This window comes from Grammomys surdaster, unplaced genomic scaffold (genome assembly GCF_004785775.1).
Source record: "Grammomys surdaster isolate TR1022 unplaced genomic scaffold, NIH_TR_1.0 277, whole genome shotgun sequence".
NCBI lineage: Eukaryota > Metazoa > Chordata > Mammalia > Rodentia > Muridae > Grammomys > Grammomys surdaster.
The window spans coordinates 1583672-1605919 of NW_021604718.1; the positions used below are offsets into that span (position 1 = coordinate 1583672).

Here is a 22248-nt window from a genome sequence, read left to right on the forward strand (position 1 = left end):
TGTGTGCATAGCCATTTCTCAGCCTCTGTCAGCCCCTGTCCCTGCTGAAGCAGCCATAAGAGGAGACAGTCTTGATGACTTCAGAGCTTTTTAAAGACATTCCTGATGGGGCAGGAGAACTTCAGCCGAGGGCTCTGCACTCCGGGACAGGTCTGGACAAACTCAGGGTGTGACAAGAATATGCCCACTGGTTGTTAGCTCTGGAGGGGCTGCTGGCTTTAGTCTTCAGACAGTGTTAATCCCTTCTGGATATTCCTGGCATCCACATGTGCACTGCTGCCCTCTGCTGGGGAAGGATGTGCTGGCAAGTCTCCCTAAGAGATTCATTCCAGAAATGGGCAGTGCAGGGGGCTCTGGTGGGAAGGAATGCAAGAACACCAGGCATGCAGCACATGCATGCAAGCACACACAGACACAGACACCCCACACACATGCACACGATACACACACATACATATACACACACACCACACACATACACACATAGATGCACACACACCACATACACATACATACACACACACACCCCACATACATACATACACACACACATACACACATGCACACCACATACACACACATACATATACACACACATGCACACCACATACACATACACCACACACATACACACCATACATACACACACACACACACACTGCCTAATTCTTGTCCTCTCACCTTTAAACTGTAGCTGGAGACTGGGAAGTGTGGCTCAGTGGATAGAGAGCTTGTCTGATACTGACAAAGCCTAGGGCCCCATCCCCAGCTCTGCATAAATTGGGCATGGTGGCACACCCTGTATTCTCAGCATCTGAAACTCCCCTGCCCGTTACCACCTACGCCATCTTAAATGGGTTCGGGTCCACTCATCTCTAACAGATTGAAAAGACATTCCCTCAGGCATCACAAAGACATTGAACGGTATTTGTCCTGAAAGCAGGAAAATAAAACAAGATCAGGAAGATTGTGGGTTCAAAACCAGCCTGGCCCAGAGACCCTGACTCAAAACTAAAACCAAGCAAACCCAAATAAGCAACCGCAGAAAGGAATCTGTTGCTATCTCTACCATAACATGCTAGCCATTGGCAAACCCACATCTCCAGCACACAGACCTCTCGCCCAAGCTCAGGAACCAATTCTATTATGTAAAGAGGCAGCAGGCATGGGGAAGGGGCAGCAGCCTGGGGCTGGAAATCATGCCCAGAGGTCTTAGTTAACAATGTCCAAGGTCCTGGGTACAGCTTAGAGCCCTTGGGGCAGCAAAGCCTGCTGGGAAGGCAGCCAGTGAGGGACAGTGTCCCAGCCTTGCTTCTGCAGGACAGCCCTCATAGGGTGCTTGGCTCCAACAGTCAGCCTTCCTCGTGCTCCCTCTGCCTCAGAAGCAGGCTCGGAACATTGCAGGAGCTGCCGAGTACATTTGTCAGTGGCTGAAGGGCTTCTGAACTAATAATCATGGTATTAAAATTGTATTTGGTTCTCGAGCTGAAGGAATGTTGGGAGATTTTAAACATTCAGAGGGAAAGAGGGGGAAATCCCCTCTCAAAGAAAGGAATTGGTATAGAAATAAGTTTCTGGGCTGAGGGGTGTGAAACATGGCCCCAGGAGCCTGGAAATCGTGCCTTCCTGGGAAATAGATGTTCTCTGAAGACACATATATCAGTCATGGCCAGAAAGGTGATGTGTGCAGGCCCCCAGAGCTCACTCTGTATTGATCCCACCCAGCCAGAGAGCCAGACAGCAGAGGCAGGCCTAGGGCTCCTGGGTTGTTCTAGAATGGACTTACAAATGCCATTAACTCCTTCTGGAAACATAAACCCTCTGCCTTTGCAGCCTGGATGGGCCCAGATAATGCACGGCCCTCAGCCACGTGGGAACTCTGAAACTCCCCTGCCCATTACCACCTAAGCGGTTTTAAATGGGTTTCGGGTCCTCTCATCTCTAATAGATTAAAAAGAATCGCCCTCAGGCATCACAAGCACACTGAATGGTACTTGTCCCCAATCGCAGGCTCAGAGAGACCTAGGAAATGTACCTGAGAGCTTTGGAGATGAGGGCAGACCATAAACCACTCGGCTTTTGAATTGTGTGGCCTGCTGTGCCTTGCAGCAGTCTCTTTCTTAATAATGTCCTTCCCAGAATGCCCTTCCCCCGAACACCTGAGGTTTTTCAGGATGTGTTCTCTCTGAAGGCTTCTGTACCTCTATAATTTGAGTGGGGACTGTCCCTTCCCAGGCTGCTGCACTGAGACCCAGTGAGCTTCTGTGTGTGTGTGTGTGTGTGTGTTTTTGTGTGTGCATGTGCGTGTGCTACAGGTCAACGTTAGATGCCTTCCACAATTACCTCTCCACCTTATTTTTTTTATTTAAAATTATAAGTATGTCTCAAAAAAAAACCCAAAAACTAAGTGTGAAGGTTTTACATGTGTGTACCATGTGTGTACATGTGTGTACATGTGTGTACTGTGTGTGTCCCTGGTACCAGCAGATTTCAGAAAAGATCATTCAGTTACATACTGTTGGGATCCACTGTGTAGGTGCTGGGAGCCAAACTCCATCCTCAACAAGAGCAACAAGTGCTCCTAACCACTGAACTATCCTTCCAGCTCCTCTGTCTGCATTTTGAGACAGGGTCTCTCTACAGCCCCGGCCGACCTAGCACTTACTCTGTAGACCAGGCTGGCCTTGAACTCAGAGACCCGCTGCCTCTGCCTCCTCCGTGTTGCCCAGCAGCTGCTTTATTTTTTAAAGCAAGATCATTCTCAGATCTCCAGTTTGGCTAAGCCCCAGGAACCCCCATCTCTGCCTCTTGAGGGTGGGGTTACAGGGGTGTGGTGCTATAGCTTGTCTGTCCTTCCCATCGGTGCCCAGATCTAAAGTCAGATGCTGAAGCTTCTGTAGCAAGCCACTTCACTAACTGAGCCATCCCGCCTCCCCCCTCCCCCAACCCCACCAGCCCAGCCTGCCTCCTGCCCCCCTCCCCCAAATAGCAGGGAGTGCTGGACTCTTGCCTCCCCCAGGAGGGAAGATTGGGCTTCTCCCCCCAATAGCAGGGAAGACTGGTCTCCCCCTCCTCAGGAAGGAAGACTGGGCTCTTCCTCTCCAGGCCCTCCCATTGTCCACTCTGGTCAGCTATAAACCAGACCCAGCATCCCCCCCCAACCCCAGTCACCCACTCCTGCCCTTTCTTGCCCTATCTTCTGCCTCCCTTTACATACAGGCCCTGAGCAGGGCTTCTCCAAGCTCTCCAAGGCTAAGCCACCTTCTCCCCTGATCCTGGTCACTTCTTCGGCACCTCAGTCTCAGCCCAGTGCAGAACCCACCTAGTCCTTCCGTAAGGGCCGTCGTTATTAACTAAACAAACAAGTAGGGTTCGCTGTGATACCCCAGTGCGTGCAGTGGCAGACCTGATTCACGCCCACGCTTCCCGGTCCCAGCCATCGCTCTTGTACTTTCTAGTCGACCTTTCAGGTTTCCATGCTGTCTATTCGTAGTGCTGGGACTTGAACCCAGATCACTGGTCTTATCATTCCTGGGCTATACCTCCTCCTCTATCCCGGAGGACTCAGTTTTCACCTACCAGTAAGCATACAGTGCTCGTTAGGCTGTTAGTATCTTTTGATTGAGAGGAAAAAAGAGAGATAACAAAAACCTCTAGGAACCCCATAAATGCCTTTGAATGACTGTGTGCGCCTGTCATGACAGTGCACATGCATGCCTGCGGAAATGGCCGGGCTCCCCTCCTTTCAGAACAGGGAGAGTCCCCCAACCCGACAGAGCCAGGCTGGCTGCCACTCAGGCCTCATAAAGCTGCAGGAAAGGGCTTGTCCTGATGTGGCCAGCTCATGGCCTTACTCACTACCGGCCCCACAGCCGCACCCCAGAGGCCCGAGTTAGCCCTAGACTGCTGGAGTGAAGCCCGGTGATACTTCCTTGAGGACATGACCCGGCCACAGGGAAGGAGGGAGCAGCGATGGGGCCTCCTGTCCACTTCCTGGGACAAGGGGCAGCTCACTGCTGAGCCCCTTCCTGCTGAGGGCGTTTCCACAACTCCTGGGTGCTTGAGGAAGAGGTGTAGGCTAGAAAAATCTTAAGCTGCTAAGAGCCTCCTGTAAATGTGTCAGAATGGGGGTGTCCCCTCAGGCAGGCCTTTCTAGAACCCCAGGTGACTTAGTCATCTGGACAGTCACCCGTGCACTGACCCCCACAAGGAGGAGGAGTCTTATGTGTTGCACACGCACTGTCCCCCGAATCTCTTGACAAGGCCAAGGCAGTGGACAGTAAAACAAACCCCTTTCTTTCTATTACCAGCTCATCCTCAGCCTCCGTGAGCTGGAGTTGGGGGAGGGGAGACTGTGCCTCCTGACAGATCTGAGGCTCCTGACTCACAGGAAGGCCCAGGCAGCTAGGGCCATCAATCTGAGGACTTGTAGGAGAAGGACTCGAGAATGGAAGCCACCACCACTTCCACCTCAGACCCACAGGGTTGCAGGCCACACACAAAGGGAACAAAAGGAAAAACCTTCAGAATCATCGGAAGCCCAAGGTCGGTACAGAAAGTGAAGGTCTCACCTCTGAGCCCATTCTGGGTCTGATCCATTCTCCCCAACTGCCTCAGAACTACAGGCTGCGCATCCCAGGAACAGAAAGACCCTCAAAGGCAACCTGACCTAAAACCTAAGGCCTGTGAGAGCAAGTACCTCAGTTTACCCAGCCATCAAGCCCAGTGTTCTTAAGGAAAGGCACTGGGTCCCTCAACCCCAGATTCAGGGATGGAACTCTGCTCCAAAGTGCAGGGACCACTCTTTTGTGATGAGCTCCCGGAGTCGCTGAAGCCAGGCCTGAGCGTCTGACCTCTGAGAGGACAGGAAAGGAGGACCAGGCTCTAGTTATCAGCAGAGAGGAAAACATCACTTCTGACAAGGACACACTCCTCAAACGGTGCTGGCAGCCTGGCCAGGAAGCTCTCCACAGCCCCTGCCTGTTCCTTTGTGACAGATTCTACAGAGGTAGACTAGTGGTCCTCTTCTCTTTCCAAGCACCCTGCCAGGACAGATATAATCACTCAGTGAGGTGCAGGGACCATCTAAGGATTGGGGGACAGTAAAGCTTGTCCCAGAGCCACCTGTCTCTTACATGTCGGTGACGCTGACCGAGTCCTAGTCTCTCTTTGAGACTGTTTCCTGACATTTAAGGTAGATAACGGACATCTGACGATAACAACCCTGGCTTCCCAGCAAGCTGGGAGCTGCAGAGTGCACTCTAGCCTAGCAAGCCTTGGTTCAAATCCCTGTCCTTCTCATACCAGCTGGCACACACAGAAAACCCTCTTGACCTCTCTGTTCCCTCGTCAGGAAAGTGGGCTGACAGCTTCAGTGACCCCATAAAGTCCTCGTAAGGCTTAAACTGTCTATCCAAAGCATCCCGAATGTTATGTGACATACACCCAAGGCCGCATGTGTGGCAGTATGAGGGACTGCATGGAACAAGGCAGTGCATGTTGGCAGGCTCCGACTGGCATCTGAGAGCCATGCCTGGTAAGTGTGGGGCTGTCCTCAGAGAGATCAGTGCGACACAGAAGCTGAGGCTCCTTCCAGGAGTGGCTATAAATGAACTTTACAGACCAGCCATTCCTCTAGTTACCACAAGTGCCACTGCGTGGGGACAGGGTGAATCTCCATGGGCTAGCTTGTAAGTTTCTCAAGGATTCTGAAAGTCACCCTGTCCTCTGACCCATCCACCCCCAACCAGACCCCACACCTCTCACATACACACCACTGGCCTCTCTCTACCTCAGGACAGAGGTTCATAAAGGGCCCTCTGTGTCTCCTGGCCCAGACTCTTGCTTCAGGCTTTCGCCCTTCTCTCCCCCAATACCTCAGCAGCCACCCTAATATCCTAAGCGAATGCACAGATGGCAGACAGGGCCTATAGCCCTCCCTCTCCAACAGGTACACTCTGTGGCCTGAAGGACACAGGCTGGTTAGGGGACCCTGTGTGAGGACGGGGATAGGCCAGACCTGGACTTTTCATTCCACGGCCTGTTGGCAGTCCAGGCAGCTGGTAGAGCCTCTCCAAGCTCAGGTCCCCAACAAAGTGATAGGCACTGGCATGTGTAGAGCCAGCCAGCCATGCCCAGGGCCTGGAGTGAAGGTCAGTTAGAGGGTTAATGATGCCCAGTGCTGCCCAGTCACATGGTAGCTAGGAGTCCAGCAGAGGGAGAGGTATTAATAACTTGTGGTGAGGGCCCTGCTGTGGGAATGTCCTCTCAGATGGGACAAACACCCGGCAGAAGAGCCTCCCTCACTGACTCCTTTGACACTCTCCCAAGAAAGTCAGAATGACTTTAGAAACTGGTTTCCCAGAGTTGCAGGGTTTGTTCTAGGTCAGGCAAGCCCACCTAAGGGAGCTCAGAGGAGGTGGTGGCACCGGGCTCAGGGGACTTTCTGGACCCTTGTCTTAATCCGGTGCCTAACTCTGCATCCTTGTCTATTGCTTAAAGAAACTGAGGCCCAGGCGGTTTCAGTAACCTGTCCAAGGTCACACAGCAGCCGTATATGACAGTCATAAAAAATATCACAAGTTGCTGGAGCATAGCTCTGCTCTACAGAAATAGCCCTGTCGGACAGTGGGGGCCCAGCATCTCTGCTTCCTTCTCCCTGGGTAGAGATGGATGTTTCCAGAAGGAGAAAGAGGCAGCTGAGGGAGAAGTCAGGACCAGACCCTGAGCCTGGAAACTGGCTCTTGTGTAGGTTGTTTGAGAGTTTTAAAAGTTTTAATATTTAAATCCAAAAGGCTCAGGGTGTTATTTAGGGTCTCACTCTCAAGCCGGGCAGTGGTGGCGCACGCCTTTAATCCCAGCACCTGGGAGGCAGAGGCAGAGGCAGGTGGATTTCTGAGTTCGAGGCCAGCCTGGTCTACAGAGTGAGTTACAGGACAGCCAGGGCTGCACAGAGAAACCCTGTCTTGGAAAAAAAAAAAGTCTCACTCTCACTCTCACCCTTGCATCATGGAAGCAGACCATGGCCAGTTACTCATTAAAAAAAAAAAAAAAAAAAAAATCACGTCAGAAGCAAAGCACACCTATTACCTTCTTGTTTTAGAGCCCATGGGCGACACACCAGCGCACACCCAGCCCACACCTAGCGTACACCCTTCTTTATATAACTTCTGTTTTCCTTTATCTATTTATTCTTTTCAGAGAAGTCAGCTGCCAGGAACCGCTTGTGTTGGGACAGCGGTAAAGGCCAAGAGAGAGAGAGAGAGAGAGTCAGAGACCACGGACAGCCCACCTGGTGGGGACAGCAGCTTCTTCCTCTTGCCTTCCTTGGGAAGACTCGGTGGTACCATGGTGGTGCTGCACAGCTCGGACAAGGGGAAGACCGGGGTGGGTGTGCCGCTGGAGCCCTTCCTGCACCAGGTCGGGGGCCACCTGAGCGTGCTGCAGTACGACGCCTACACAGTCTGCAAGCCCCTCGTCTCCCAGGAACAGAAATTCTATGAGTCCCTGCCACTGGCCATGAGGTGCTTCACTCCGCAGTACAAAGGTGAGTGGGGACGGGGGCGGGGCAAGCTCATCGGAGCTCACAGCAGCTGTCGCTGGGCACTGGGTGTAAGGGCTGTGCGGAGACTGACTCTGAAACTCTCCAAGCCTCCATGTCATGAGCATTAATGGCTTTGGAGACAGGTCAAGCTACTCAGTTTCAAAGAATTGACGAAGGCGTCAAGGGGCGCCCAGTCCTCCTGGTCCCGATGGGGTGGACGTTCTACTGTGTGCTTTGAGAGCATCATAGGTGTGGCTGTGGTTGAACATACAGACAGGGGAGGCTTCCTGGGCCTCCCTCTGGAGACCCAGGACACACAGGACATGGGGAATCTGGGACAGGACTTGGTTAGGAGTCCAGAATACCCACTCCATACAGACAGGGCAAAGACCATGCTGCCTTTCAGTGTGTGCAGCTGAGAAAACTGTAAGGTGGGCGGGGTGTGTTCTAGAGCCCAGGACAAGGTGGTTGTGGGAAGAGAGCTCAGAAGAAGGGCTGAGCCTCTTGGCTTTTTTACCTGATACCCCTGCCCAGATCCAAGGGTAGGTATCTGGGGCTGGTCAATGAGGCCCTACAGAGTTGACTGCCAGGTGCCAGCCCAGAGCTGAGTGGGCTCCCAGAAGACAGGCCTTCTGTACAGAACCTCAGTTTTCCATGACTGAGGGCCACTGCCTTCTGCCAAAGGATCTGCAGGGACAGCAGTCATGACACCCAAGTAAGCTCATCAGAAACCCACCGTGGGGAGCTAGGGATGTGCCTTGGTCCTCAGGAGAATACCTGCCCAGCATGCAGGAAGCCCTGGCTCCTATCCCCAGCAACGCTCAAGCTGTAACACGGTGGTTCATGCCTCTAATACTCTTTCTCAGGAGTAGAGGCAGGAGGACCAGAAGTTCAAGGTCACCCTTGGCTATGTAGGAGACTCAAGGGTAAGAAAATAAAGAAACCAGTTATGTTCAGTCACCGGGACAGCTGGGAAGGCCGGATGCGTCAGAGCTGGTGTTTCTGAGTGTGAGTTTCCTCAGAGCTCCGGACTCCATTCCGGACCTGTCAGTCAGAACCCAGGATCCTGAGACAGACTCGGGCTTCACATTGATCATGGACATGAATGACGGCTGCTAGGCACGGCCACACCCTGGGCCTGGATGTAACTGCTGGGCCTCTGTGATGTCCTGGGAGGCAGGAGAGTTGGCCACCCGTGGGGGCCCCACTCTGACATGCCCTAGCCTTCCCCTACAGTCTTCCGAGGCCACAGGCCAGTGCTGCCTGTCTGGTCATTGTTTATCTTGTCAGAGCACCCACTGGAATTAATGTCTGTCCTTCTGTAACTAAACTCAACATAGCAAAGGCTGTCAGGTCCTTGCGTGAGGCGGGCTCTTGCCGGCAGCATTTCACGCTTGCTCGGCACAGCTCGAGAGCTGAAAAAGACTGAGGGGGTCTGCCCCAGGCGAAGGGGAGAGACTGTTTGGGTCTTTAGGAGACCCACCCCCCCACCTCACGCAGACTCTGTCCTGTCTGCACTGGCCTATGGTCTGCTGGGGATGACAGGGCACCCTCGGGCACTGGACACCTATCCAGACAGATCTCTGCTTCCTGGGCATGCCTCTTTGGGCTCTGCTAACTCCAGTTACAGATGCTCTCTTCTTAGAAAAGGTTCACAGCCACAAATAATCATTGTAAGTTAAAAATATCATAAATTTAAAAATGTATTTAATAGACAGAGTCTACCTTCATACCCTAGCTTAGCACGTGGTACACCATGGAATCAATTGGGGGTGACAGCCTCTTCCTGGTGTCCTGGGAGGCCTGTGTCATGTATCACTAGCCCAGGAAAAGATCAAAACTGAGGAGTCAAAGGATGTTTTCTCCTGGCTACATTTCACTCCCACCATCACGAAGCAGCAAAGTTGTAGGTCAGCCTCTCCTGCACTGAGGGATGACGCCTGCACCTTGAGCCGAGGGTTGTAGCTAAATGGACGATCTGTGCCACAGGGTCTAGGTCAGCCTTGCCTTTGGGATGTCTTACAAATGGCATTTCTAAACACAGTGGGGAGCAGCTGGAGCCAGGAACCTCCTGACTCCCGAGGATAATGGATGACTACCAGCCGGCCTGGGAGGACTTGGTGTCACCCTAAAGACAGGCTTTGATGAAGCAGAGCTGGAGCACGATCCAGGCAGTGTGGGGAGACCCTAGAGAAGTCCCAGAACTCAGCAGGGCACATCCACTCATTCTTAGGTACTCGAAGTAGAACTGGGGACCAGTAATGGAGATGGCTGATTTTAGAAGTTGTAGTGGCCAGTTCCTGAACTTGCTCTGCGGCCATTTCAAGAGGCTTCCACACCCTGGTTTCCACATGCCCCGTAACTCCTCTCCGAAGCCAGTACCTTCATAACCCCAGAGACACAGAGGGGGAAGCCAGCTTGCCTGAGGCCGTGCGTCCGAGAGAGGCGGACCCAGGATCTAAATACCTGATGTCTAGCTCAGCGGGTTCTTGGCCCCATTCACCCACTGCACTGAAATATCTGGAGTGTCCATTTCAGAGTCCATCTAGTCCCAGGAGGGAGGAGACGGACTCTCTCAGAAGCACTCAGGCAAAACATCATCTCAGCAGGGCAGATAACCTTCTATGCTTCTGCATAGAAATAGCTTCCTCAGAGAGGCGGGGCTGTTTCTGAAGTGGTTACTACGTGCCACAGAACCCATCCTGATGCCTTCCCCGACAATGACACCAGGGAGAATTTGGTCTAGGAAGGCGTTCTCAAAGGGAGCACTGTGGGCCTGCAGCTTGCTCTAGACCTTGGCTGGATTCCTAGTATGGCCATCTTGAGGCCGAGTGCCTTGCCTCTCAGTCAGCCCTGGGTGAATGAGGACAGGCGCTCGGGCTCAGTCGGTGGAGGGTTTGGCCAGATTCATATTACAGATGGCGGCGGTAAATGTTCTCATAAGCTTAAAATAAACACATGATACAATCTCTGCCAAGGCTCAGGAAGCTGTTTGGTCAAACCAAAATTGCTGAGATGCTCCGGGCATGCCAATCGTGGCAGTAAGCACTCTGTCTGCCCAGCTGCCACACTGTCAGGCTGAGATGCATGGGACAGGCTGTGGCAAGCCCCAAGGCTCCCAGTAGGGCCTCAGCTACTGATCTCGGGCCTCCAGGTCTTAGACCCATAGACACAACGGCTCCTGGCCGTATAGTGCAACCCAAGCACCAGAGAGTCTGCCTTCTCCCGGGTCAAGGGCAGGCAGCTCACTATAGTTCACAGGGGAGATCTCAACGGGCCAGCTCCAGGGAAGGGCTGTGCTGAGCCCCCGCTGGGTGAGAGAGGAGGGGGGAGGTCACAGGAGCCAGGAGACAACCAGATGATGAGCCCATCAGAGGCAGAGGGACACCCGCAGGGACACTGGGCTGGAAGCTCTGTCTGTATAAGAAATGGAAACGGCTTTTGGGTCATATTAGTTGTGGGTTATTTGCACCTCCTCTCGCCGGCCTTTACGCAGGAACGGATGAGCTCAGACAGGAATGGAGCCTGTAGCGGCGGCAGGGAAGGTCACATTTCTTGTCTCTCCAGGGAGGCCTCCTGGGCACAAGCTGCCAAGAACTGTGTTTTCTGGCAGCCATGTCACCACAGGGCCTCAAGTAGAAAAGACCAGGGGCCGCCAGATGGGAATGTGAACTTTAAAAGACCCTAAAAGACATTGCTATTGGCTAGTGGAGCTTCCTGGACCCTCTAAGCAGCCGGAAAGGGCACTAGCTCCCTCCAGGACAGGCACGGGGGTAGCTAGGGGTCCCTTTGTCATAGAGGACTCATGTTGAGAGCTGGAAGGTTCTCCTCCCTAGAACAAACACCCAAGGACTCAGGGCTAGAAATGTAAAGGCCGTGCCCCAGCCCTCTGAAATGGCGGTGTTCTCCTGAGGGCTTGACTCATGGCTTCTCTGTCCCTGTCCCCTATAATCCCCCACAGGACAGACCAGCCAGAGCCAGTGTTTCTGGGAACACAGCAGGAGTGTCCCACATGCATTCGTGGGTAAACACAGCCTGATTGTGTCAGACTTTTCCACAGAGTCCTGGGAAATGTGTTATAACATGCCTTTCCCTTACCAGCCACGTGTTAGGTGGCTTGGTGGCACTCTGGGTGTGTGACCTTGGCTCAGACGCCACCCCACCCCCAACCCCCAGCACTGCTGCACCAACAACAACCTTATGGACGTGCTGTCATTTCAAAACCACAAGCGAAAAGCAAACCATGCCAGTCCAGGGCCACATACAGTAGGAGAGATGAGGAAATGTCCCTAGCTGGCCACCCCCAGGCACAGAACGAACGAGCTTGACAGGAATGGTCCGGGATGAACGCTGGTGTCAGATAAACTCAGATACCAACAGCGTTATTTACCACTGCTGTGGCGTCTTCAGGACACATGGGGGCCTGGGAGGGGTGGAGGGGGAGCAGACTTTTCAGGAGTCTGAGAGAACTGAATGTCCCTCCCCGGCTGCAGAACTAGGCCACTAGGAATCTGAGATGACGAAACTCGCCCAGGGATCCCACTGGGCTGCGTAGAGTAGACTCTGGAGAGCCGCCCTGGGGAGTGAGGGTCCACACTGACAGCCCCCAGAGGCTGGGCAGGAAAATCAGCAGCTGCCACTCACACTGAGGAGGTAACCAAGAATCCTGGGAAGAAAACTAGTATAAAGCACATAAAACTCCCCACCCCACCTCTCTGCCTCCGTCAGCAGGAAACAAACCATGTTCAAGAGAGTGGGGTTTTTTTGTTTTGTTTTGTTTTGTTTTGTTTTTGGTAAGGACTCTTTGCAGAAATTCATGCAGGCTTGGGTGTACACTGAAAACTGTAATGGCTTCAAGCACGCAGGGCATGAGGGAGGAAGAAGAGACCCCACTGGAACGCAGCAGCCCCCAAGCCACCCACAGCGATGTGGCAGGGGCACAGACAGCTGAATAAGTACCTTCCTTCCCTTACCCTCCCACCTCTACGAGGGCCCCACTGGCCAGAGCCACCGGGAAGTAGGTAGAGCACAGGAAGGCATCAGGGCACTGCATGGAGTCAATTCCTCAGCACCAGGCAGCTGGAGAAGCTGAGAAGAGAGAGGAGAAGCTGAGAAGAGAGAGGAGAAGCTGAGAAGAGAGAGGGTAAAGCCAGGAAGGAAGGAGGACAGGACCACCAGATGTCCTGTTCTCAAAGAACACAAGACTGTCTGTGACATGGTACCAGGGCAAGGCCAGGTACCACAGAAGGAGGCCGGGCTCCTCCACTGTGACAAAGACCCCACAAGGTGACGATGCAATGCTACCTGCCCTTCATACATAGTTTTGTGTCCTACCCAAGTATCCGAGGAGAATACAAAGCATATGACTTTCCCGCTTTGATTACCAGCATAAAAGATACCGAGTGTCAGGGAAACCTCGAAGACTCTACGGCAGTGTTTCTCAATCCTCCCGATGCTGCCGCCTTTTAATACAGTTCCTCATGCTGTGGTGACACCCCAACCATAAAATTATTTAGTTGGTACTTCATAACTGTAATTTTGCTACCATCATGAGTCATAATGTAAATATCTGATACGCAGGCTTTCTGATTTGTGAGGCCCTCACCCAAAGGTCACGACCCACAGGTTGAGAACCATTCCTCTCAAATTTCCCCTAAGAACCATACATATCCGAATCCCATGTGCTAACATACACAGCCAGCGATGATGGCTGGGTACCACTGGGAAAGGCAGAAGGCGAGACTGTCTGATGTAGGGCAGAACCCGCAGCCGCCTCAGGAAGGCTTTCTAGAAGAAGCCGGCTGGATGAAGACAGATGAGAGGATAGAGACGTCTGAGGATGCAGAGAGGAATGGGAAGGGTTGGCGCCCCCTGGAGGCAGGGAGGTAGGGAGGCGTCTTCATGGAGGACCAGCTCTGAGGTATCCTGGGTTGTCTGTGGATGAATTGTTGATCACGGTGTGATCAGGAAGGTGTGAGCAACCTCGGAGGTGGGAATCTAATTCTAGAACAGTGTAGGAAGTTTGAGAGGCGAGGGGAAGAAACAATCCTAGGTCACCCCCAAGACTACTTTCTGAAAACTCCAGGGTAGGCACTGGGGACATATTCAGGAGCACAGGATCAGGTTCAGGCAGAACCATCCTAGTCTTGACTCTTCCTTGAGAGAGAAGCAAGGGAGGGAAGGAAGATGCCCAGGACCACCAAACTCAACAGTTATGACCCATGACCCAGTGTGCTCTCCCCTCCCTCCTATGTCCTGCAGGTACCATCACGGTGCGTCTCCGGAGGGACAGCAGAGGCCATCTTGGCCTGGTTGCCAACCCACTGAAGGAGAACCTGGAACCTTTCCAGGTCTCCCCAGAGTCCAGAGCGGTAGCTCTTTGGCAGACGCTTCAGCAGACCACCAGCAGTGAGAGCAGCCCCCGCCCCCTTGCCCAGCTGGCTCGATCACTGAAGGAGAGGTGAGGACCACCGAGCGGGCGGGGACAGGAAGCTGGGTGATTGCCCCTCAGCACCCACTCCACTGTGCCCAAGGCCACTCCACATGAAGCTTAGCGTCTAGAAACTGAGACACTCTGATAAAGACTGTTGCAAAGAAAGAGCTGGGTCATCTCTGTTTCTCCTTGGGGGAGGACGGACTTGGAGCTAACACACAGGCAGGGCGTGTGCTCCAGAGCAGATCTCTGGGACCTGTTTGTTTAATTAAATACTTACTTCACTGAGACCGTCCAGGTCTCTGGGGGAGAGTACGCAGACAGAAACCTTGGAATGGTTTACAGAGAGGAAGTGTGCCTAATTTCTCTTGGAAGTCAGCTTTTAGCAGATCAATGGGGAAGAGTGGAGAGAGTGAGTGAGTCCCAGGAGACAAAACAGCCCCCAGGGGCTTAAGGACCTTAGAGAGATCTTGGGAGCCTCGGATCATGTCTGCTGACCTTTCCCAGAGTCCCTGGGGACAAGAGTTGATACAGTAACAATGTTGCTCTTCCCCAAGGAGCCTCAGATCTAATTAAGTTCTTGGTTCAGCAGCAGGGCTGTCTTTCACAGCTGGGGCCAAGATGCAGCGCTTACTCTAAAAGGCACTGCGAGGTTACATTACCAGGGCATGAATCCAGACCCCCAACCCTCGAGGTTCCAGGTGGGGTCAACAACCCTTCCCTTTATCACCTTGATAGCAAGGGTGAATCTAAATCACTCCAGCCCTTGGGAGTAGCACTTGGAAGAAAAGCCCTGCAGGGATCCGGACCTGGCATGAGCTGGTGTCAGGTACCCAGTTTAGGTGGGGAGGCACTCAGGGGCCTGTGGTGAGAATCCAATGCAGTGGTCTGGGTGGCTTTTGTCAGAGGCCATGGCAGAGAGCCTGAACAATGATCCACAGCCGGCTACCGAGCTGACTTCAACTGCTTCTCTTGTCCACAGTGCAGCCAAGGTGCTCCTGAGGTCCGACTGCCACCTCGGTACCCAGGCCTCTCCGCTGGTAGAGAGTGCAGACGGGAGCCAGGTGGAGGGAAAGGGCTTCAACCCATGGGGCCTGCACTGTCACCAAGCCCACCTGACCCGTCTGTGCTCCCAGTACCCAGAGGACAAGCGGCACCGTATCCTTACCACCCTCGAACCTGCACACAACCCTTAGGGCAGTGTGAGCAGAAGAGGACAGAGAGGGAGAAATCGATGGGCAGATGGCACACACAGACAAATGCATGCACACACAGGCACATACATGCAAACACACACATGCATGCACACACATGCGTGTGATCGCACATACACACAGACAGATGCATACACACACATGTGCACACACACAGACGAATGCACACACACAGGCACAGGCACATACATGCAAACACACGCATGCATGCACACACACAAACACAGACACGTGCACGCACACAGACAGATGCAAGCACAGCCACACACATACAAACACAAATGTGTGCACACACAGACAAATGCATGCACACACAGGCACGGGCACATAGATGCAAACACACACATACACGTGTACACACAAACACACACACACAGAGTCAAGGAGACAGATAGGGAGGGAGAAATAGATCTGGGGGTGATCTGAAAGTTTGAACCCATAGTCCAGGATCTTGAAGAAATCAGATACCCTTCAAAAGAAAACTCGGGGCGGGGGGTGGTGGCAGCCCACTATCGGCTAAACTGGACCCTGGCATGCATGTCTCTGGCACTTCCCACAGTATAGGAGAGACAGGGAGGAGAACCCCTTGCTAGGGTTAGGTAGAGACAGGAGGAAGTCCCTCTGTGCCCTACTCCATTTGCCACTGTCTCTTCCCTCCAGATTCTGCCTGCAGCTTTGAGCTGTGGAGAGACTCTGAGGAGAGGCAGACCTTCCCCACAGCAAAAATCCTCCCTCGTCCCACCATCCCTCCCCACCCCACCACCCTCTCCAACCACGCCCCCTCCGCTGCCAGGTAGCTTAGGCCCTTCCACCCTCTGAGTACTTCCCGAGAAAAAAAAACGGCGGCTGCCCTTACAGTATTTACTACGACACATCTGCCGCCCTAATCCCTAAGAAGCGTTTGGAGGATAATTACTCCGCTGAAATTAATATTCCTGCAACTTTTCTCCGAGGCGAGCATCAACCCCTTGTCCCAGAAGGTGCAGGCCCATTCAGTGTCTGGAGGTCCCAGCCTTGTGATTTTCTGCCATAAAATGTAAATTGGGCACAGCCTGCCAGGAATCTCATGCCTGCATTTAAATTTCAACCTCAGAGCAAAAAATGGAAAGAAAAAAAAGGTTCTCATAAACTCCCCCTAAATAAATGGACTTATTAAAGCAGACTGCCGGTGAATATCTTGCATCCTTAATAGCCGGGCTCATGGGTAAGGCGGGAAACAGGAGGGAAGATTGAGCAGAGACCGTTCCAGCGGCCTCAGTAGCCCCGACTGATGACCTCAGAGCGTTCCTTGACCTAGGGCATCCAGGGTTCTTGCTGTTGGAAAATGTGGTGTCACAGTACAAGAAGCCCAGTATCTTAGATCTGAAGATGGGGACCCGGCAGCACGGGGATGACGCGTCAGAGGAGAAGAAGGCCCGTCACATGAAGAAGTGTGCACAGAGTACTTCGGCCTGCCTGGGCGTGCGCATCTGTGGCATGCAGGTAGGTGCTGAGGGCTGGCTGCAGGGGTCAGAGACGGGCATCCCGGCAGGTCTGGATGCCTGCTACCCATACCCTCCCTCCATGCAGAGCTCGTTACCGTAAGGGAGCAACAGAGGAGGCTGAAGGATGCTTTGCAAGCAAGGAAATACAGATTCTGGTCTGAGATGCTAGGTGGTGGTGGTTGGTGGTGTTTTGTTTTGAGACAGGTTTCTGAGCATCCCAGGTTGTCTTCAGACTCCTTACGTAGCCAAAGCTGACCTTGGATTCTCAGTCTTCCGGGACCACCTCCTGAGGGTTGAGATCGCAGACGTTGAAGTGATTCTTCTTACGCTTCCTAGTGCGGGGACGGAACCCAGAGCCTTGGCAGAGGAGGCAAGCACTCTTAACCAATGAGCTGCATTGCCAGCCCACACACTGGCTTCGTACAGAGCATCCTTGAGGATAGTCTGAAACTCAGTCTCACCATTTTGAGGCAGTTAAAACTCCGTGCCGTGGTCCTGAGGGTCCTCCCCACTTCGGGAGGGACTTTTAATGGCAGTGTGGGGCAGGGGTTGGAGAAGAGCTGAGAAAATGCACCTGATGGCTTACTTATCCCACATGCATGATGGGGCTCGGCCCCGCCCCCTTCGGATGTGGGGTAGCAACCTCGCTCTCTTAGATTCCCGTTACCCATCCTCTCTGCTCCATTCAGCCTTTGTGCCTCTTTTTCTGCTGCTTGGTCAGGTTAACCAATGAGAAGGGCAGAAGCCACTGGATCCACTCACAGGGGTGGCTTGTCCCCTTCCTGCCTGGGTCCCACACCTCCCTACCTCTGTTCTTATAAGACGATGGCAGGGCTGTAGGGAAACAGGCAGGACTCCAGCCCATCCCCCCCCCCCAACAGCCTGTCTACTCAATACAAAACCAGACTCCACTTTGACGGTGAACGTTATAGCTTTCCTTAATTGAAACTGCCACCCCTCGAAGCTGAAAGTTGAGTCCATAAATTCATTGCACAGATGTCCCTGGGAAGGCTCGGAATGCAGTCCTCGAGAGAGAACAGAATTGGGATGATTTGTGGAGTGAAAGGAATCTCTCTGCGGACCTCCAGCCTCCTGCAAGTGATCTGATTTATCTAAAAAGTGCCGCTTGTCGGGTGTCTGCAGAGGCTAATTTAGCGGCCCATCTTCAGCCTTCCAAAAGCTTATCATATCTTCCTGATTAAAAACACAACAAACACATTGTGTAACACGAAGGCAAGACAGGCATCAAACAGGGTTAGCCAGTTACAGGCAGCCCTGTCTTCGGGTGCCAAGTCCCCCCTTGTCATTGCAGCTGCAGGCTTTGACTCAGTCTCTGTGGTCCCCCTGAGCTGTCTGGACTGGGTGTGGCCACCATGGTACCCTCATCAGCATCTCTCTTCTGCCTGCTCCCTTTGAATGGCATGGCAAGGGCAGAAAATAGAGGCAGTGAAGAAAAGAACCATTTGCTGGACAGGGAGGCCGAGGACCTCTCTGCTTCCCAGGCCCCTGTACTGGCTGCCTGCGGGCCCTACCTATATCTGAGCTAGCCTGATTTTCTTGACCTGGGCACAATTCACCTTGACTTGAGCCGTCCCTGAATGCTTAAAAGCCGTGAGAAAAGACTCGGTCACTTTGTCGAAGAACTTACTCGAACCGGCTCTCCAAGTCCGCCGGCCTGATCTCAGATTCCTGCTGCAGCTTTCCAGCTTGGGTTTGCTAATATCTGAACTGAAGGCGGCCAGAAGCCAAGATTTAAATCACGACTTGGAAGTTGATAGTGGAAATTCACAGGAGAGGAGATCCAAACCTCAGAGTGGTGCGCTGAGGGTCACCTCTGCGGGTGAAGGACCTCTGGGTCTCCGGTTGGGACTAGACCTGCAAAGAAAATACTTTAAAATATATCCACCACACTAGAGCATGATGAGAGAACATCTGTCCGTCTCGACCGATGTCTCCCAAATCACCTGGAAATCACTTCGTATATTATGGGGGCTTGTTATGCTGCTACTATAGAACAGGCAATCTTTGGTTTGGTTTGAGATAGGGTCTCATGTAGCACAGGCTGGCCTTGAACTCACTATGTGGCTGAGGATGACCTTGAGCTTCTGATTCTCCTGCCTCTGCCTTCCATGTGCTGGTTTTACAGGCTTGCCCCACTGTGCCCAGTTTATACAGTACTGGGGACAGCACACAGAGATTTGATCTTGCTAGACAAGCTTTCTCTCAACTGAAACTGAGCCATGTCTCCCCCCCACTCCTCCTCCTCCTCCTCTTCCTCCTCCTCTTCTTCTTCTTAAGTGTACAATCCATCCTTCATGTATATTTTCTCCCTCTCTCTCTTTTCCAACCTAAGGTTTATCAAACCGATAAGAAGAGTTTTCTCTGCAAGGATAAGTACTATGGAAGGAAGCTGTCGGTGGAGGGATTCAGGCAAGCCCTTTCTCAGTTCCTCCATGATGGGATCCGCCTCCGCACCGAGCTCCTGGAGCCCATCCTGCGTAGGCTGCAGGCGCTGCTCGCTGTCATCAGGAGCCAGAGTTCTTACCGCTTCTACTCCAGCTCCCTCCTCATCATCTATGACGGGGAGCCTCCTCAGACGGCTCCCCAGACCACCCAAGGCAGCACTTCCGGCGACCCCGTCAGAGTCGACGTCCGGATGATCGACTTCGCGCACACGACATACAAGGGCTCCTGGAACGAGCACACCACCTACGAGGGACCAGATCCTGGCTATATTTTTGGCCTTGAAAACCTCATCGGGATTCTGCAGGATATCCAAGAGGGAGCGTGAAGCTTCTTGGAACTTTCTGGGATTTTTTTTCCGGGCTGCAGAATTTTGCCAAGGGACCCAAGCTAGGGTAGTCTAGATTTCCCCACCCCCACCCCTGTAGGTGTCTTTGTAATAACCATATCTACCTTCAAAAGCCTTCTCTTCCCATGACAGGCAGTGTTGACAATTGCTACAGAAATCTGCTCGGCAGGCAGCCACCCCCCACCGGGCAGCTCCAACCAAGTGCACAGGATGGTGTAGCCTGGGTCAGAGGCCAGCGCTGCGGTGCCGCAGGGTGTCGCCAGGCCGTGGTCTTCAACCCCCAAAACCCCCACGAGGGAGAAGACCCTGGAAGAAGCCTTGAAGAATAGTCTGCTTGTGTGGATCAGCTCCCCGCCCCCCAGGCAGACGGAGCTAATGCCTCCCTCCCCTATCCTATGACGAGTCACAGGATGAGTGACCCCGATCCCCGGACTAAACGTGAGGGGAAGGGTCCCTGCGGCCTAGTGGAACTAGCAAGTCCTCCAAACTGTGACCACATGGTGTCCCTGACCTGGAAACGCAGCTTTCCTTGGAGGCAAAGTGCACCCACAGAGGAGCCAATAGCATTCAGCTGTATTTTCCATTTCTATTTATTTATTATTTTGGGTGCTGGTTGGGGGGTGTGCTGGAAGCAGAGAACCTAGAAGACCAGGAACCCCAGGATGATGTTTACAAGCATGGTGGACACAAGTAAATAGGAAACCAGAGCAAACAGGTCTAATGAATTCCTTCTTCCGCAGCATGGAAACTTATTACAGTGCCCTGGAGCCCGGTGCCGCGCTATGCTCCCCAATTAGGGAAATAAATTTGTTAATAAAATTGCTGAGGTCACCAGTGATTACTGGTGCGCCTTAATATCCTTTCTGTTTGTTTATTCCGATCAGCGTGCTGCCCGGTACTTCCAAATTATGAGAAACTGGAGTGTACAGCAAAAGCAGCTCACCAGTTTCCCATAGTCCCTCAGGAAGCTCGGTAGCAATGGGCCTGAGAAAATACTTGCATGGGGATGGGGAGAGGGAGGGCGGAGAGCATAGCTTAGTTGGTAGCCTGCTTGCCCAGATTCCAAGTTAGGAGTTCCATCCCTGGGACCACACTGCACAGCTGGTGGTACACGCTTGTAGTCACAGCACTTGGGAGATGGAGGCAGGAGGATCCAGAGTTCGAAGTCATCTTTGGCTACAGAGTGAGTTTCAGGCCAACTTGGGCTATCTGAGACCCTGTCTCAGGTAACAATCAGAATCGAATGTGTCTACAAGCAAGCCTGGGAATGAAGGAGCCTAACATTTGAAACAAACCCCTAGAGCACAGAATGTAGCCACCGGTGGGATCTAATGATAAGTATGGTATTTCCAAAAATCCACTATGCCAGGAGGGAAGAAGGAAACTTTTATTTAGTTGGGCATAGTGCAGTGGTATATCCCAGCCCTGGGGAGGCAGAGGCGGGTGGATCTCTGTGAAGTCCTGTCAGCCTGGTCTACACAGTGAGTTCCAGGCCAGCCAAAGGCTACCTAGTGAGTCTATCTCGAAAAGGAAAGGACATGGATTTCAAAGTAGGTTAGCTTTCCAAATTACGCTTTGGCGGAGGGAATGATGTCATTAATTTGCATGCACCGTGCCTGCGGCAGGAAAATGGGATGACTCTATTTGCCAATGACAATTAGATCCCCGAAGGCTGCTTTCTCTGGTACGATCAGCTGAGTCCACCGCTGCCCAAGCAACTCTCCCCTCCACCCTGTCTCAGCTGGGGGACTGACCTGCTGCTTCCTGGGGTGCTACTACACAGTAACTCCCCTCTTTCAACTTCCTACCATGCCCTTCCTTCCTTTTCCCCCCTTCCTCCTCCTCCTCCTCCTCCTCCTCCTCCTCCTCCTCCTCCTCCTCCTCCGCATATGTTCAAGACCCAGACCAAGTTCCATACCCGAGGAAAAGTAGTTCACAGTAAAAGAAAGGAACAGAGCCGGGTTTGGTTTTAGAAACCCAGACAAGGACACGTGAGCCCACTGAGCATCCTGAGAACTTGATGAGGTCATAGGGCAGTTGAGATCCCACATAGAGACCTCAATTGTGTTTGGGAGTTGTGGGGCGGGTCAGGGCCCTCAGTTCAGATGTTATCAGGAATTGAAGAGGCAGAGAGGCATGGTCCTGGAGGCAGGCACTAAGACTTGCCTGAAGAAAGAGTGGGATCTAAAAGGTGGTGAACAGGATAGGTGTCCCATCCAGGTTGACTGGCAGGCATGTGATGGAGAAACAGAGCCAGGGGTACCAAGAGCACTGGGAAGCACAAGGGAACACCCGATACCTGATTATGAGCCCACCGCTAGCTCCCTCTCCCACACACACTAGTGGCTCTCCTCCCTCTGAGTTGAGAAACACACAGGTTTTAGTCAGAGTAGATTGTGACACACAATGCCAATCAGCAGAGTAACTTTCCAATCGGGGTGGCTCAGCGGAGATCCCCTGTGTGGTCATCCAGGACCCAGGTTCCTCCTAACCCGAGCTGCCATGCTCTTCCACATGCTGTCCAGACAGCTGCTGTTGACAGGTGCAAGTAAGGCTGCAGCCGGAAGGACACACGGACACGCCCACGCCCCACGGGCAAGAACTAGTCATGAGGCCCTGCCTAGATGCCAAGGAACTGACAGGAGGCGGGCAGGAAGAGGGTGATTCACGGGCTCTGCCCCTGACTTTTCCGTCCAGGCTTTCCAACTTGTGTTTTTCCTTTGTCCTTCCCCTCCCCCTCCTTTTCCTTCTCTTTCTCCTTT

General features: G+C 52.9%; 1 protein-coding gene across 1 annotated transcript; it reads left to right on the forward strand.

The window, feature by feature from the left end:
• Positions 1–7347: 7347 nt before the first annotated feature.
• Positions 7348–19546, forward strand: Ip6k3 (inositol hexakisphosphate kinase 3). Its single transcript, XM_028777106.1, has 5 exons — positions 7348–7546; positions 13805–14003; positions 14959–15134; positions 16497–16672; positions 19028–19546. Exons 1-5 carry the CDS (start codon positions 7348–7350, stop codon positions 19463–19465), a joined length of 1188 nt encoding a protein of 395 aa, XP_028632939.1. The 3' UTR covers positions 19466–19546.
• The last annotated feature ends 2702 nt before the right edge of the window (positions 19547–22248 follow it).

Coding starts and splice junctions, on each gene's coding strand:
- Ip6k3 (XM_028777106.1), top strand. CDS start 7,348: ATGGTGGTGCTGCACAGCTCGGACAAGGGGAAGACCGGGGTGGGTGTG. Junction 14,004..14,958: donor GCTCGATCACTGAAGGAGAG/GTGAGGACCACC, acceptor TCTTGTCCACAG/TGCAGCCAAGGTGCTCCTGA. Junction 16,673..19,027: donor TGCGCATCTGTGGCATGCAG/GTAGGTGCTGAG, acceptor TTCCAACCTAAG/GTTTATCAAACCGATAAGAA.